Source organism: Gossypium raimondii, chromosome 8 (genome assembly GCF_025698545.1).
Source record: "Gossypium raimondii isolate GPD5lz chromosome 8, ASM2569854v1, whole genome shotgun sequence".
NCBI classification, from domain to species: Eukaryota; Viridiplantae; Streptophyta; class Magnoliopsida; order Malvales; family Malvaceae; genus Gossypium; species Gossypium raimondii.
The window spans coordinates 45181556-45196681 of NC_068572.1; the positions used below are offsets into that span (position 1 = coordinate 45181556).

The 15126-nt window shown below is 39.5% G+C and overlaps 1 protein-coding gene across 1 annotated transcript; it reads right to left on the minus strand.

The window, feature by feature from the left end:
* Nucleotides 1-1444: 1444 nt before the first annotated feature.
* Nucleotides 1445-7698, minus strand: LOC105791623 (C-terminal binding protein AN). Its single transcript, XM_012619780.2, has 9 exons — nt 6771-7698; nt 5760-5980; nt 4321-4930; nt 3634-3802; nt 3398-3528; nt 2504-3295; nt 2307-2354; nt 1679-1792; nt 1445-1539 (listed from the first exon to the last, which is right to left on the minus strand). The coding sequence occupies exons 1-9, from the start codon at nt 7434-7436 to the stop codon at nt 1465-1467; spliced, it is 2826 nt and encodes a 941-aa protein (XP_012475234.2). The 5' UTR covers nt 7437-7698; the 3' UTR covers nt 1445-1464.
* Between the last annotated feature and the right edge of the window lie 7428 nt (nt 7699-15126).

Sequence of the window (15126 nt, forward strand, 5' to 3'; positions counted from 1 at the left end):
TAAAACTCGAGCCCCAAGTTAGTGAATATAATATTTATAAATGTCAATTAAAAGAGGAAATTAATTAGAAATTATTTAATAAAAAAGTAATAGAAAATTAAAGCACGAATTTCCGAGTCAAATTAAAAAAATAAAAACCCCAACCAATTTAATTCTGAATCCGCATCGCAATTTATTATTTATGATTGTTTTATTCGTCAATTGAACGTGCTGCAAATGTCGCCAAAGGTAAAATTACAGCTGCACCCTTCCTAGGATACACCAAATAAACAGCCAAAAGCATACTTACTTTTTTTCTCTTATAAAAAAAAGTTAAAAATTGTTGTTACTCTTTCTATTTTAATATTTAAAAAGTTAGGTTTTTTAAATTTTTTTAATTTAAAAATTTCGGTCTAATTATTAATATTATTAATATTATCAATCAAAAATTTACTAAATTGATAAATTTGACAGAAAATTAAATAATGATGATAATTGGTTTAATATTTTTAGATTAATTTTTATAAAACTTTTTATGTATAGGGACAATCTCAAAATTAATACAATTTACCACCGAAAAATGAAAATTTAATAGACACGCAAGCGATAGCCCGGTTAGAAGTCAGAACTGAAACAGCGTGATCTTATCCTCCACGTTGTTTAAAGAATCTCAGCCCATTTTTCTTTTCTGATTATTTTCTTAAACCTTAGACCTAGGTTTCTACGAACCAAATATGTATGCTCAAAACAATTGATTACGACGCCGATTTACCTTTAAACATTGCCAACCCGACAGTAACAAGTAATTGCTTCGTATAATTCAAGGTTGAATTCAATCCTATTAAAAGTCAACAAACAAAATATAATACCAATTTAATGTATGTGTTTGATCCACATGGCAGCTAGCTTGCTTGATGTAAAAGGTATTAGATGTGATTGAAAGGGAAAAATGATGATAGAATAGAAAATAAGTAGGTATTGTTGTAAAAGAATGGTTTCGTTGATGTAAAGCATGGACAAATTGCTCCGATAGGTCAGAAAATCGAAATGGAAGTTCTTTTTTAGTATGGAAATAAAGTCACGTGAGTGAATGGGCTTTAACAATTGTACAGTGTACTCCAAACGCCAACTAACTCAACTTAGAGATGGAGGACCACTGAGGCACGTTTCATGCGCATCATCTCCCAAGACCCTACTAATACAATAAGAATTGACACCCACAGGTGCTTTTGGTTTTGGAGTAGAACCAAGGAAACCTGTAGCGTAAACCACATTTCATTACATCATTAGCCTCAACAAACCACCTTTAATATTATGATTCTAAATATCCCAACCCCCCAAAATGAATATAATAATCATAATAAACAAATAAAAACAATGCTTTACACACTGTTCTGGTAACTGGCAAAAAGGCAAACTCAGATGATTAAAACCCACAAACACAAGCAAGACCATAAAAAGTTAGCCCCCCAAAATGTTCATAATCTAATCGAGCCAGCGAGTCACCCCATCATCCTCCCCTATAGCTGCCAGAATCTCTATGCGTACATCCAAAACCGCCTGCCATTCAACCAAATTAAAATGAGACAAGATAATAGAGCAATGGAAACAAAGGGGAACACAATCTATGGAGAGAAATGCCTGTGCCGAAGATTAAGGTCAGACTATACTATATAGTCCGACATAATAGGGAACTTACTGAAGGATTTCTGCAATTGACCAGCCTACATTCCTCCAAAGGACCTTGCAATGTCCAACTCTCCCAAACATCGAAGCTGTGACTAGCAAATACAAATTCCATTCTTCTGTTGATCTGCCATCACAGCACAGAACAGTGAGTCATCAAAAAGCATAAACTTAATAAAAAATTAGAACAAATGAGAGGGGAGGGGGAGGGGGGGGGGGAAGACTTTCTCACTAGTGACTACACCAACTGTTCTAGCAGCATTCTTATTCAGTTCCTCCACAATACAAGAAATTTTTTTTTAATAAATTGCAACTGAAATCTGTTACTTGACCTAAGCTGTAGCTTTTGATATGGCAACTTCAATGTATTTAAAGTAAACGTCAGAATTGTCTTTTGGGGCCAAAAACAAGACCACCATCATTTCTAGGCTAATGATGTCATAGGACTTGCCTTATTCTTAAGAGTAACTACTCCTAGTAAGAAGTAACAGAAGTAGAGGAACGACTCAGAGAGAAACACTGTTTCAGATTTAGAGAATATGTTAACCAACTACAGCAGAATAAATTAGAGAATTCATGGTTAGGTTTATTGAGAGAAAAAGCAATCCTTTGACGAACAATGTAATAATTAGTAAAGTTACCTGCAGCAATTTCCCACCAGCAGCACAAGATCGTAGACCAATTGTCTCCTGATAAATATGCATAAAAATTTCAGCTACGCTGGCCCAAAGGCTCAGAACTGTAGTTAATTAATTCAAAATACATCCATCATAGTAATTTTAAGTTAAGGCAGAAAGTAAGGACCAATTGCAAATGTCACAAGTTCCTGCCAACAAACCTTGTTTCTGTAGACAACAAGGAACTGTGCTGCAGGATCTCTTTTGGTTACATTAGACATGGTGTCTAGGAACCAACCACCACCTTTAACTCTTTGTCTGGACACGTGGAGTGCAGGACAAACTCTTGCATACAAAGCTATAATATATCCATCTTTCAGACTATCACCAGACAGTTCACTTAGCTTCTTGCTAGTTTTAAGAAGCCGGTCAGAAGTTGACACTTGCATTAATTCTATAGGGGTTTTCCTACTTCTTGAGCCTTCTGGAGACTGAGAACCAGAACTTAGTGCTTGATCGGTGCCACTCATAGCAGTGTCATCTTCTCTTTGTGAAGTACTTTCTTTTTCTAATATCAAGGGCTCATCTGATTTTTGTAGGGTTTTTTGACGGGCCTGCCTCTTTTTGGCCTTTTTACCTGATCTGCTGCGTCTCCCCTCTGATTTGGCAGCAATGTTATGAGGTAAACCAGGACTTGGGTTCTGATTAGACTGCTTAGATTGATTGGAATCCTTTTTAAGGGAGCTTTCAGGACTTTGTTGAATCTCATTGATCAACTGTTCAGCACAAGATCCCTGCAAAGCACTTTCTTTGTCTTGTATGCTAAATTGTCCTTTTTCATCAACTATTTCACTTTCTTCCTCATCCTCATCAGAAATGGCATCCTTTGGAATGACCCCATCAAAAAAAAATGATTGCAACATAGAGATAGCCTTCTCCCTTATCTCCATCCATGCTTCTTCACTATAATCTGCACTTCGTGGAAGTATCAGTACATTGGGCATCTCCTTCACCTGAAGCAAAGATGTTATCATAATTTGATTAGCGACTACCTTCCTAAGGAAACAGCATACCACAGCAACACTTGAATTCATAGCCTAAGATATGTTTCATACCCATGCTTCCATCCACTGTGGCCCTTCAGCTCCATCCAGAGCACACCCAGCTAAGGTGCCATCAATGAGAAGTTGCTTTAATGCACAATCATCCAAGAGCTGGCTGCTGCCAGTGTTCACAAGAAAAGCCCCTGAATGAAACAACCCCAAAGGGGAACAAATTTAGACAAAAGAAAGAGAAGGAATAAAAAATAAAGAAAATGAAATAGAGATCTCAAAATATGAAGCAAATGTACCAGGTTTTACATGCTGCAAACATTCAGAATTTATAATCTGAACAGTTTCATTCGTTAAAGCACAATGAAGCGATATAAGGTCACTTGCAGCTAGTAAATCGTTAAGAGTATCCATTCTGCGGGCAGCTGGTGGAAACCTTATAGAAGATCTACTTACTTTTCCATTTTCCTGAAAACATGAATCAGGGGATATTTATTCCAACATAAAAAGGTGAAGATCATTTCTCTTTTAAATACAATTAACAAATACCCGTTATTTTTTAAAAAATTTACCCAATAACATGATAAGAGAGAGACTATAAGTCTATAACTTTAAGATCCTTAGATCCATCTCAAAATGAGTACAGCAAATTAGCAATTCAGCTATATTATGCTAAACTCTTCCACAGTAGTGTGCATTTTAAGTTCTACTCCTAATGAGAAATTCTATACCGCTTTCCAGAAGCAGCCAGACAAAGTAGATAAAAGAATAAAGATTTAGTTTTTCCTAAATTCCAAAAACATGCAAGCACAAAAATTGCTAGGATTAGACAAGAATTTGCTAAATTAATTTGTTTCACCTAATTATCAAAATTTAATTGATTAATAACAAATGATAATCTCAACAATGAAGCAGATTCTAGTTGTTAAAAATCCAATTGGTGAATAAATAAAGACGTAAACTTTCTAGAATTTTTTTTCCTTTACCTCCACAACATCAAAATAAAGCACACTCATTCTGAAGGCTAAGCTTCGGGATGCCAGAGACCGGGCCGACGCAGATCTGCCAACTATTCCCAACACTAGACCTCGGCACCGCCTCATTCCCCTGCAAAGCGGCTGAACCGAGCCAAGCCAGCCGGAAGCCGAAAGTGCGTGGCGGGAGAGCAAGTGCGTCCGACGGAGCAAGCCAAGAAACAGCGCCATGACAGTGTCAGCGATCTCCTCGGCTCGCGAGACGTCGACATGGACAAGGCGTAGTCCAAGGTCAGCGGCTAAGGCAGAGTCGACGGCGCGGTCAGAGGAGCCGAGACAGAGGATGAGCTGGTAAGGACGGAGGCGACGCTGGGCAGCTCGAGGGAGGTAGGCAAGAGAGTGAAGGAGGACAGCCGCGGCGGCCTCGATCTTCCCATCGGCTAAGCGGCTAAGAGGGACGTGCTCGAAGAGCGAGACGCCGGCCAATGATTCTTGTTCGAGAACGCAATCTTCAACGCAGTTGAGGGAAACGACCAAAGGGAGAGGCGTAGGGATATTACGTCGAGGCATCGTGGCAGAGGATCTGAGCCCAGACGACGTCGTTGGGATGGATGTATTCATCCTCGGATCCCACGATATTGTCTCCAATGAATCACTGAGCAAGGGAGTGGGGTAGTAAAAGTATTTCTCGGGCGGTGGTTAATTGAGGTTAGGGTTTATGGGTGCAAATTTAGGCATTTGCAGGGGCTAAATATCAAATGATGGAGATTGTAAGGTAGAATGAAAACGCATCTCGTATCTGATTGAAAAAGATCTCATCTTGGCTTTGTTTACAATTTCAAAAATCCCAGTTTTGTCCCAATTTTTGGCAATTAGCAGGAGACCCTTTTCCATGTGCGTAGGGAATGGAATATACGTATAAAGGAAATGAGCAGTCTTTTAAGAAAGATCAAATCAAACTTTCCAAAAAAACTACATTCAAATTTACTTAAAACTGAACACTTTTTGTTCTCTCATCCAGGATACAACTATAATACATTACAAATTGAAAACAACTCACGGCTTTTCTAACTAATGAATTGGAATGATAGATATATACATGTACACTCTCACATTACACCAACTGTTGAACCACTCTATATGGCAGCACATTCTTCTTATTTCTCCTTCATCTCTAGTTTTCTTTTTCTATATAAACAAGTATGTTCACAGTTCACGGTCAAGGTAAGGGATGCTTTAGAAACTTCTATCCACTTCCTATAACAACCTACAAGGCCTCGTATTTATAAGTTTGAGGTGCTATCTTGAGCTTTTTGATAGTTTTTGGCCTGCAACACTGATATCTTCCAGGCTGCTACAAAAATCCTGAATTTCTTTTTCCTTTTAACTTCTTCGTAATTAAAAGAGGACATCGTCACACTGCAAAGTGATGGGATCTATCTTAGAAAAACCTTCTCCTAAAGTTCCGGGTAGTTGCTTGATATGATCGCATTAGCAGTCCAACTCCAATTCCAACCCCAAGGCACATCCCAAGGCCAATTCCAACCCCAACTCTAACACCAGCATTAAACCATGAAAGCTGACCATCCTCTCCAGCATACATGTCTTCAGAGTAGTAGCCGTGTCCGATTTTTCCATCAAACTCATAATCTTCAAGTCCGGATTCGGTAACCTACATGGTGAAAAAAAGAACAGCATGTGAGGACAGGAAATCCAATTCTGGACAAATTGAGAAGTATGAAAAGCCCAAAGAAGTTTCTAAGAATCTGCCAAAACACTTGATGAACACATGTCAGTATCCCCATTATTATTTTGAAGCTCATTGTTTTAGTAAAGATACAAATTTATAATGCACCTATGATAAACAGAAAAAGGAACATTAAAGCAACAGTCACTCTACATTTTAAGACCTTGCTATGTTGTTCATTGTCATAACAGGCAGCTGTTGTTGTTATGCTCCCAGAACTTGAAAAAAATTATATTTCCCCCTAAAAGAACCTTAAAGTTGAATCTAGGAGACGAATTGAAAAAGTTTACTAAGAACAGCTGATGAATACCCTAAACCACTCAGCTTGCTTAACAAGCAGAAAACAAGCTGTGGCAAGGACTGGGAATTACAAATGAAGAATCCAATATCATTATACCGACCGAAGCAGACAACAGAATGCTTTATAACGAAACAGGCAAAGCAACAACATTGTATACGCCTACTCTCTAAGACCAGAATAAACCTCCCATCATGTATAGACAAAAAAAAGGCAGCAACATTTCAATTTCAACTCAGCATACTTATAAAAGCAATAACAGTATTCATATGCTAATGCCATAAAGTAACATCTTAAACTCTGTTATAAGATTCTAAAAACAATCAAGGGTTCTCACGCAATAACGCCAATTCCCTTTACATGATGGAATCTAAATCCACATTATTGATTTATGATCAGTTACAATGCCAATTTTACCTGCAAATTCCGGTGTCTAACCAATCCATTACTACCCTTGTTATTCCCTTTGCCAATCTCTTCATCCTCAGGAATCGCATCCAATGTCGAACTAAGCCTCGACCCATTTTTCCTCCAAGGACTCACTGTTATCGTCTTCGTCAATATCACAGGCACACCCGCGGAACACCCCGCAATGTAAACTTCAATGCCCGGCGCTGAAACCCCCTTTTTCCGTTGGAAAAACGCAGAATTCCCAGGCTCCTTAACCGCTGCCGCCATATAACAATCCATGCTCCATTCCCCTTCCATCCTTTCCAAAGAGCCACACAACATCATCTTTTCATTCTCGTACACCTCGAATTCAAACCCTCCGGTGACGCGAACGCTATCGGTGCTCAAATAAGTGACCTCCGACGACTCCCGGTCGAGACGGTCGCGGCGGAGCGTGAACGAAGCGGAATCGGAAGCCGGGACACGAGAGCCGTTGACTTCGAGGGAGAAACCGATTTCGCGGCGGAGGTAGCAGAGGGTGAGGTGGTCCGGCGCGCTATCGATTACGCGGGGCGCTATCCGAACGTAAAAGAGACGGATTTCAAGCCATACGGAGGAATTGTTCATGATACTGTAGGGATCCGAGGCTTTCGGGATTGAAATTTGCAAGGGATCAAGCTGTTGAAGGTCCATGGGTTAAGAAAACTGCAGGGTCAACAACGAAACGAGGTATCGTAAGAGAAAACAATAAAATTAGGGTTTCTGGAAGATTAGGAATGATGGGCATAAATAAACAATCATGATAAAAAGCGATTCCATGGTTCTTTTCAAAAAAAAGGAGAGATTGGTTGTAAATTTTAGTAAATTTTTAGGTGATGGCAATTGGCCAATGGGTAAAACAACAGATAGACCGTGTCAAAGCGAAACCCCCACCTCAAACTGGAAGAAGATGGAAATGGGCGATCGTTAAAACCTAATAAATAAACTAGAAAAGAGCATAATCAACGCCATGGCCCAATCATTGATTTCTTAAGCCCTCGAAGTCGGTGATTAGTGGCTCCTTCCAGCCATCAATTTGTTGGGCTTTTGCTTTTATGGAATCAAGCCCTCAACATAAATTTATTAACGCCTCGTTGGGATGAATGGCAAGATTCAATGTTGAGGGAACCGAATATAAAGGTGAATATAACATATGGTACTCAAATTTGATTTTAATGTTTAATTTTGTCCCAAGGTTTGATTTTAATATTTAATTTGGTATCTAGACTTAGCGACATCACGTGACCCAATGAATATTTGACATTTGTGCTTTAGTAAAAAAAATATGTACTTAATTTTGGATAAAAAAGAAAGCCAAATTTAAGTACTTAACTAGGACAAAAATACTCAAGCATCAAATGGAAAAAAATTAGCTACCAAATTGAATATTGAAATCAAAATCATGTATCAAATTGAGACAAAAAAATTTCATGTCTTAAACTGAATATTAGAGACAAACTCAAATACCAAATAATATATTAACTCGAACGGAAATATTAGATCAAAATGTGTGATGTACATATATATATATATATATATATAAATATTTCCACCAGCAAACTATTAGAAGGAGACAGGGGAATAAGGTGATTCATTTGAAAAACGGGTGTGGGAAGTGGATTGATAATGAGGAAGAAGTCTATAACTGTTGAACAAAATGAGGATCTTGTCAAAATGGTGACTATTGATGAGATTAAAAATGTTGTGTTTCAGTTGGGAGGGTTGAAAGCCCCATGGCCGGATGGATATTGTAGGGTTTTTTTTTATGAAAAATTTTGGTCTGATGAAGGAGGATGTTGTGAAGTATGTGCAAAGTTTCCTTTCATAATGGGTAAATGTTGAAGAAAATGAAAAAGATTGAGATTGTGCTTATTCCAAAGGTGAAAAGGCTTGAGTTGGTATCTCAATTTAGGTCTATAAGTCTTTCTAATTTTGTTATAAAATAATCTCAAGAATGGTGGTTGACAAATTGAGATCATTGATGGGAGGATTGATTACATGCAACCAAAATGCTTTTATTGAGGGTAGGATGGCTCGAGACAATGTTGTGATTGTTGGTAAGGTTTTTCACTGCTTGACATTGAAGAAAAGAGGTGGAAAGTATGAGGTGGGTATAAAGTTGGACATGAACATGGTGGAATGGGGATTCTTAATGGCAATCATGACCAAAATTGGGTTTGATAAACAATGGATAACATGGATTATGGAGTGTGTAACCTCTGTGTCTTACTTTTTGGTCATTAATAGTAAAAATAGTGAGGTCATTAGACCAACTAGGGGTTTTAGGCAAAGGAGACCCATTATCTTTTTTTTTCTATTTGTTGTTGATGTTCTCTCAAGAATGATTTCTAAGGCAATGGAGTCTAGATCCCTCCAGGGTGTTAGAATTAGTAGGTCAGGTCCTATTATTTCTCACATTCTTTTTACAAAGGATTCTCCATTTTTCTTAAAGCCTGATGGGAAGAATTGTAGGTAGTTTGCCAAGATAATTGAGGAGTATGGTATAGTGAAGAAAACTAGGTAACTTTGAGAAATTTATTGAACAAACTGTTTTCAAAAATGAACTTAGACTTTTTTACTTATCTCAATACAAAGCCAGACGATAGTATTTATAACTTGCTATCTTTAACAAACTAGCTAACTTTTCAGCCTTCACTAACTACCTCTCTAACCGTTTTATTATCTTTAACATGCATCCATCTTCTCTATTGATAAGACCCGAAGAAAATTTCTAAACCGAGCAAAACACGAAAACGGCAGTGGTTTAGTTAATACATCAGCAACTTGATCGGATGCAGGAACTTCTCCGACCAGAACTGAACCATCGGCAACCTTCTCACGAACAAAAAATAGATCTAACTCCATATGCTTAAACTTGGAGTGTAACACAGGATTAGCAGCAACTGCGACTGCACTAGAGCTATCACACCAGATATTTGGTGGAGAAGTAGACCCAATTTGTAATTCTCGTAATAATGAAAGTAACCACATAACATCACTCGTAACAGCAGCAAGACTTTGATATTCAGCCTCAGCCGTAGACCGCGACACCACCTGTTGTTTCTTCGATGACCAGGAAACAGGGTTAGACCCAAAAAACACACAGTACCCCGAAGTAGACCTCCGATCATCAAAATCCAATCCCCAGTTTGCATCAGAAAACCCAATTAAAGAAAGAGAAGCAGACCGTCGAAAGACAATTCCAAAATCAAGTGTAGCAGATAAATATCATAATATCCTTTTAAGAGCAGTCATATGAACTGTGGTTGGACTATGCATAAACTGACATACCCTATTAACCGCATAAGCAATATCGGGCCTAGTAATGACCACATACTGTAACGCACCTGCCAGACTCCTGTACTCAGTCAGATCAGATAACGACTCACCATCATTTTTAGAAATATGCAACGAGCTAATAATAGGCGTATGTACGCCTTTAGCATTCGTCAAACCACTACGCTTCAACATATCCCGGATGTACTTCTTTTGACAAAGATGAAGGCTCCCACAAGGCGACCTGGTAACCTCAACTCCCAAAAAATAATGTAAATCACCCATGTCTTTTAATGAAAATTCATCATTCAACATCTGTACAAACCAGTCAATAGCCGACGCCAAATTACCAGTAATGATAATGTCATCAACATAAACAAAAACATAGAGAGTGGAGTCTGAGTGAACTCGAACAAATAGAGAAGCATCCGACTTAGAGCCAACAAACTCATCTGTCAAAAGAAATGTCCTCAACTTCTCAAACCAAGCTCGTAGAGCCTGTCGCAAACCATATAATGCCTTCTTTAATCAACAAACCAAAAGTCTCCCATCAGGACCAAGCTTAACATATTCCGGAGGTTGCTGCATAAACACTTCATTATCAACATCACCATTTAAGAAGGCATTGTTAACATCAACTTGTCTAAGTGACCATCCTTTAGTAACTGCGATTGACAAGATTACCCTTATAGTGGCAGGTTTGACAATTGGACTAAATGTTTCTTGAAAGTCGCACCCCAGAACTTGAGAACAGCCTTTCGTAACCAGACGTGCCTTGTACTGTTCAACCGTTCCATCTGGGTTTTTCTTCACTTTAAACAACCATTTGCAACCAATAATTTTGCGACCTAATGGCATAGGAACAAGTTCTCAGGTACCATTACGAATTAAGGCATCATACTCCATTTGAGCAGCGATTTGCCACTCAGGGCTAGCGACAGCTTCTTCAATCGTTGACGGTTCTACAACCTCAACAGCAAGAACCTTGGGTTTAAAAATGCCAGCTTTTGAATGAGTAGTCATAGGATGAATATTCACATTAGGCACAGAAACCTCTGGTCCTGTAGGGTCAGACGGAATTGAAACAGTGGGCGTGGGAGACTGATTTTCAGAATGCAAGACACCATGATGAGAATTATCTTCTTCAGTCAAAAACTCATTCAATGAGGAAGTATTACGATAGTTAGTATTTGTTGGACTAACATCCACTCCATTCTAAGGACTTAGAGACCCAGGCACACTAGGCGGACAAACAGGACCAGTAACAGAGTTTCGTTGTAACAACGGATTAGTCTCAAGAACAGGAAAATAAGTAGGTATAGTACTCACCTCCCGTGACCGAGATATATTTGGCGGAGAGAGGAACCTAGATTCATCAAACTCCACATGTCGAGAAATAATAACGCGACCATCCGGCAACAGACATTGGTACCCTTTGTGACAAGGGCTATAGCCCAAGAATGTACACGGTTGAGCCGAAATTCTAATTTATGACGCTGAAACGGGAGTAAAAACGGATAGCAACAACATCCAAAGATACGCAGGTGATCATAAGTAGGGCCTGGTCCATAAAGCACATTATACGGAGCCTTACCATCCAACACTGGTGTGGGAAGACGATTTATTAAATGAACTGCGCATGTAAACGTATATGCCCAGAATTCCATCGAAAGACCCGCTTGAGCTAAAAGAGTAAGCCCCATTTCGACAACGTGTCTATGTTTACGCTCGGCAACGCCATTTTGCTCAGAAGTATGCGGACACGAAACACGATGAATGATACCTTGAGACGCCAAAACTGAAGCCAACGCTCGATACTCACCACCCCAGTCACTCTGGAACTGCTTGATGGTCTTGCCAAACTGAGTGTGAACAAGTTTCTGAAACTGAATGAAGCAAGTCATAACCTGAGACTTCTGCCGAATTAGGTATACCCAAGTAAACCGAGAACTCATGTCAATGAACGACACATAATACCAATTGTTACTAGAAGCAACCGAGGCAGGTCCCCATACATCAGATACAAGCAATGAAAAGGGATCAGTATATTCAGTATTGGAAGCCGTAAATGGCAACTTATGAAACTTACCCTTTTTACAAGCAGTACAAACATCACTAATAGCAATTTTATTCAAAGGAACATGACACTTATGTAAAACATTTTTAACAACAGTTGACGACGGATGTCCAAGTAGCTTGTGCCATAATGAAAACAACTCACTGTCGGCAGTCAAAGTCAAACATTCTACCTGAGTAGCAGACATACAAGAACCACCATCTGGCATAGAAAACCGGTATAGCCCATTATGAATATGCCCCGTTAGTAAAACCTCCAGTGTCACGCTGTCCTTTATAACACAATAAGTAGAGTGAAACTCAAAAAACACCCCATTATCAGTAGCAAATTGTGATACTGACAACAAATTTTTTCGAATGGTTGGGACACATAAAACATTAGATAACCGAAGCAACCTAGACTGTGTCGGTAAAACACTTTGACCAACAAACGATATTAATGCGGGCGTACCATCACCCATTAAAATAGAAGACATACCTGAATAAGGAGTAGCATTATGCATAGCTGACGTATCCCGACAAACATGATTGCTGGCTCCTGAATCAGGATACCAGGATGACGTCCCAACTGGTCCAGGAACCAGCGAGTCAGACTCGTCCCCACTCACTCTATGTCGATCAGAGTTAATATGAGAGCTAGAGATCGACAGATTAGAATAATCAGACGTGTGTATATCTCCCAGTCTAGGAAGTCCAAAACACAGATTTGACGCTGAAAACACTCGCGCACGCGGCTTAGTCTGCCACGGAACTGCCATAGTACCGGTTGGGTTAGCCGGATCGAGCTGAACATTATTCACAAACAAATTTGTGGGCATCGGAGGAGGAATATTTGGCCCAATATTCTGCCCACTATTCGGCCCAATATAAGACGGCATTCCAAACCCTCCATGAACACCATCATTTGGCCCACCAGCATGCGGCCCAGGATTTGGAGGCCTGAAATCACGCCGTTCACCACTCGGCCTAGACCAACCATTTGGCCCAACCTGCTGACCTCTACGCTGCTCATTGAACCCCCCTTCATCACACCAATTTTGACCACCATCATATGAATTTTGACCAGGCCCAAAGTAATTTTGACCTGTAACACAATTAATTTGATTAGTCCCATAATATTGTTGACCAGGGTTAGAAATCCTAGGTCTAGTGTTTGGTTGAGAAGGCCAGCCACTATCGCTGGAGTGGAGGTTCGGCATCTGATTTTGTAGTGGAGGTTGCACCGGAGTGATCTGGCACTGGAGTCGCGGCTGAAAGGTCCTCCCACGACCACGCACCCCGATCGTCCTCCTCGCGGCGTGCCGTCCGTAGACACATCCTCCACCAGATTTACAGCATATACCACCTCTTGACTTGAATGAGTATGCCGAGTTTCACACTCTATTAAAGCTTCAACCAGATGCGAAAACGGCAACGGAGTCGGAGAAAATGAAGCCGACGAGACTACACCTTCAAACTCAGATGGAAGCCCCGCAAGAAGCACTGCTGTCCTTTCTGCCATTGAGATGGAGGTTCCAGAGGAGTCCAATAGAGCACACACACGTTTTAACTTCGCGACATAATCACGAATTGACATGCTTCCTTTCTTGAGAGAGTGAAGCTCATGACGCAATTGTGACTGCCTCTGATCAGAATCGGCCGCAAACATTTCCAACGCCGTGGTCCATACATCGTTCGCCAATTGGACATCCATAAAGGATGAGAGAATTGATGAACTTATGGTGGAGAGAAGCCAGTACGTGAGCAGGTTATCCTGTTGCTGATACACGGATGCCACTGGATTGACCACAAGCGCACCATCATGTGCTTGTACAAATCTCGACGGCACTGTAATAGATCCATCAAGAAAATCGAAAAGATCATAGCCATTAACAATGAATCTTACCTGTTGCTTCCATTGAAGAAACGTTCCTTCATCAAGTTTCACAACGTCATGTCTAGGAAGCGAATTCACCACACGCTCAGTAGCAAACACCGAGCCAGGCACTTCAGCAGAGTCCGACACAGCAGAGTTTGTAGTTGCCATGATCAAGAACCCCTAGCGACTGATACCATGAAGAAAACTAGGTAACTTTGAGAAATTTATTGAACAAACTGTTTTCAAAAATGAACTTAGACTTTTTACTTATCTCAATACAAAGCCAGACGATAGTATTTATAACTTGCTATCTTTAACAAACTAGCTAACTTTTTAGCCTTCACTAACTACCTCTCTAACCGTTTTATTATCTTTAACATACAGAATCTAATAAAAAAGTTAATTTGGAGAAGTCTAGTGTTGTTTTTGGTATGAATGTGCATGAGGAGAAAAAGAAAGAGCTTAGTGACCTTCTATGTATAAAGAAAGCTGGCAATCCTAGAACTTACTTAGGTACTTCTTCTTTGTAGGGTAGAATGAATTATGAGGTTATGAGAACTTTAAAAGATAAATTTTATGCTAAATTGGAAAGTTGGCAGCATAATTTATTATCCCAAAGTGGAAGAGAAGTGCTTTCTAAAACTGTGGTGAGTGACATTCTTGTTTATCTTATTACTTGCTTATTGGTTCCAAAAAAGATTTGTGAAGCTCACTAAGCTAAAAGCTGATGATAGCAATTTAATATTGCTATGTTGGCCAAACAGAGCTGGCGGTTGATTCATATGCTTGATGAGTTGTGGGTTAAAGTCTTGAAAGGTAGATATTTTCCTAATTTTGGCTTTTTTGAAGCTAAGAAAAAGATTAAAGCTTCTTGGATATGGGGTAGTTTGTTGACTGAGAGGGATCTTATTAAAGATAATTGTCTATGGCAGGTTATTAATGGTGAATCAATGAGTACTTGGAAGGATAAATGGGTCCTAAAATTGGGTGTTAATGTGCTTGGGGGAGATGTGGATAAAGAGAATGGTAGATGGAATATTGATGTCATTAATGAATGGATTACTGATGTGCAAGAAAAAGCTTCACCCCAACCCTTAAATAGGAGGATAATGCATTTTAGTGCATTCGAACTCA

Excerpts from the sequence above, each read along its gene's own strand:
- LOC105791623 (XM_012619780.2), bottom strand. The coding sequence starts at position 7,436 with ATGGACCTTCAACAGCTTGATCCCTTGCAAATTTCAATCCCGAAAGCC. Across the intron at positions 3,803-4,320 it reads TTTATTTTGATGTTGTGGAG|GAAAATGGAAAAGTAAGTAG; the intron begins GTAAAGGAAAAA and ends TCATGTTTTCAG. Across the intron at positions 3,296-3,397 it reads CACAGTGGATGGAAGCATGG|GTGAAGGAGATGCCCAATGT; the intron begins GTATGAAACATA and ends TCTTTGCTTCAG.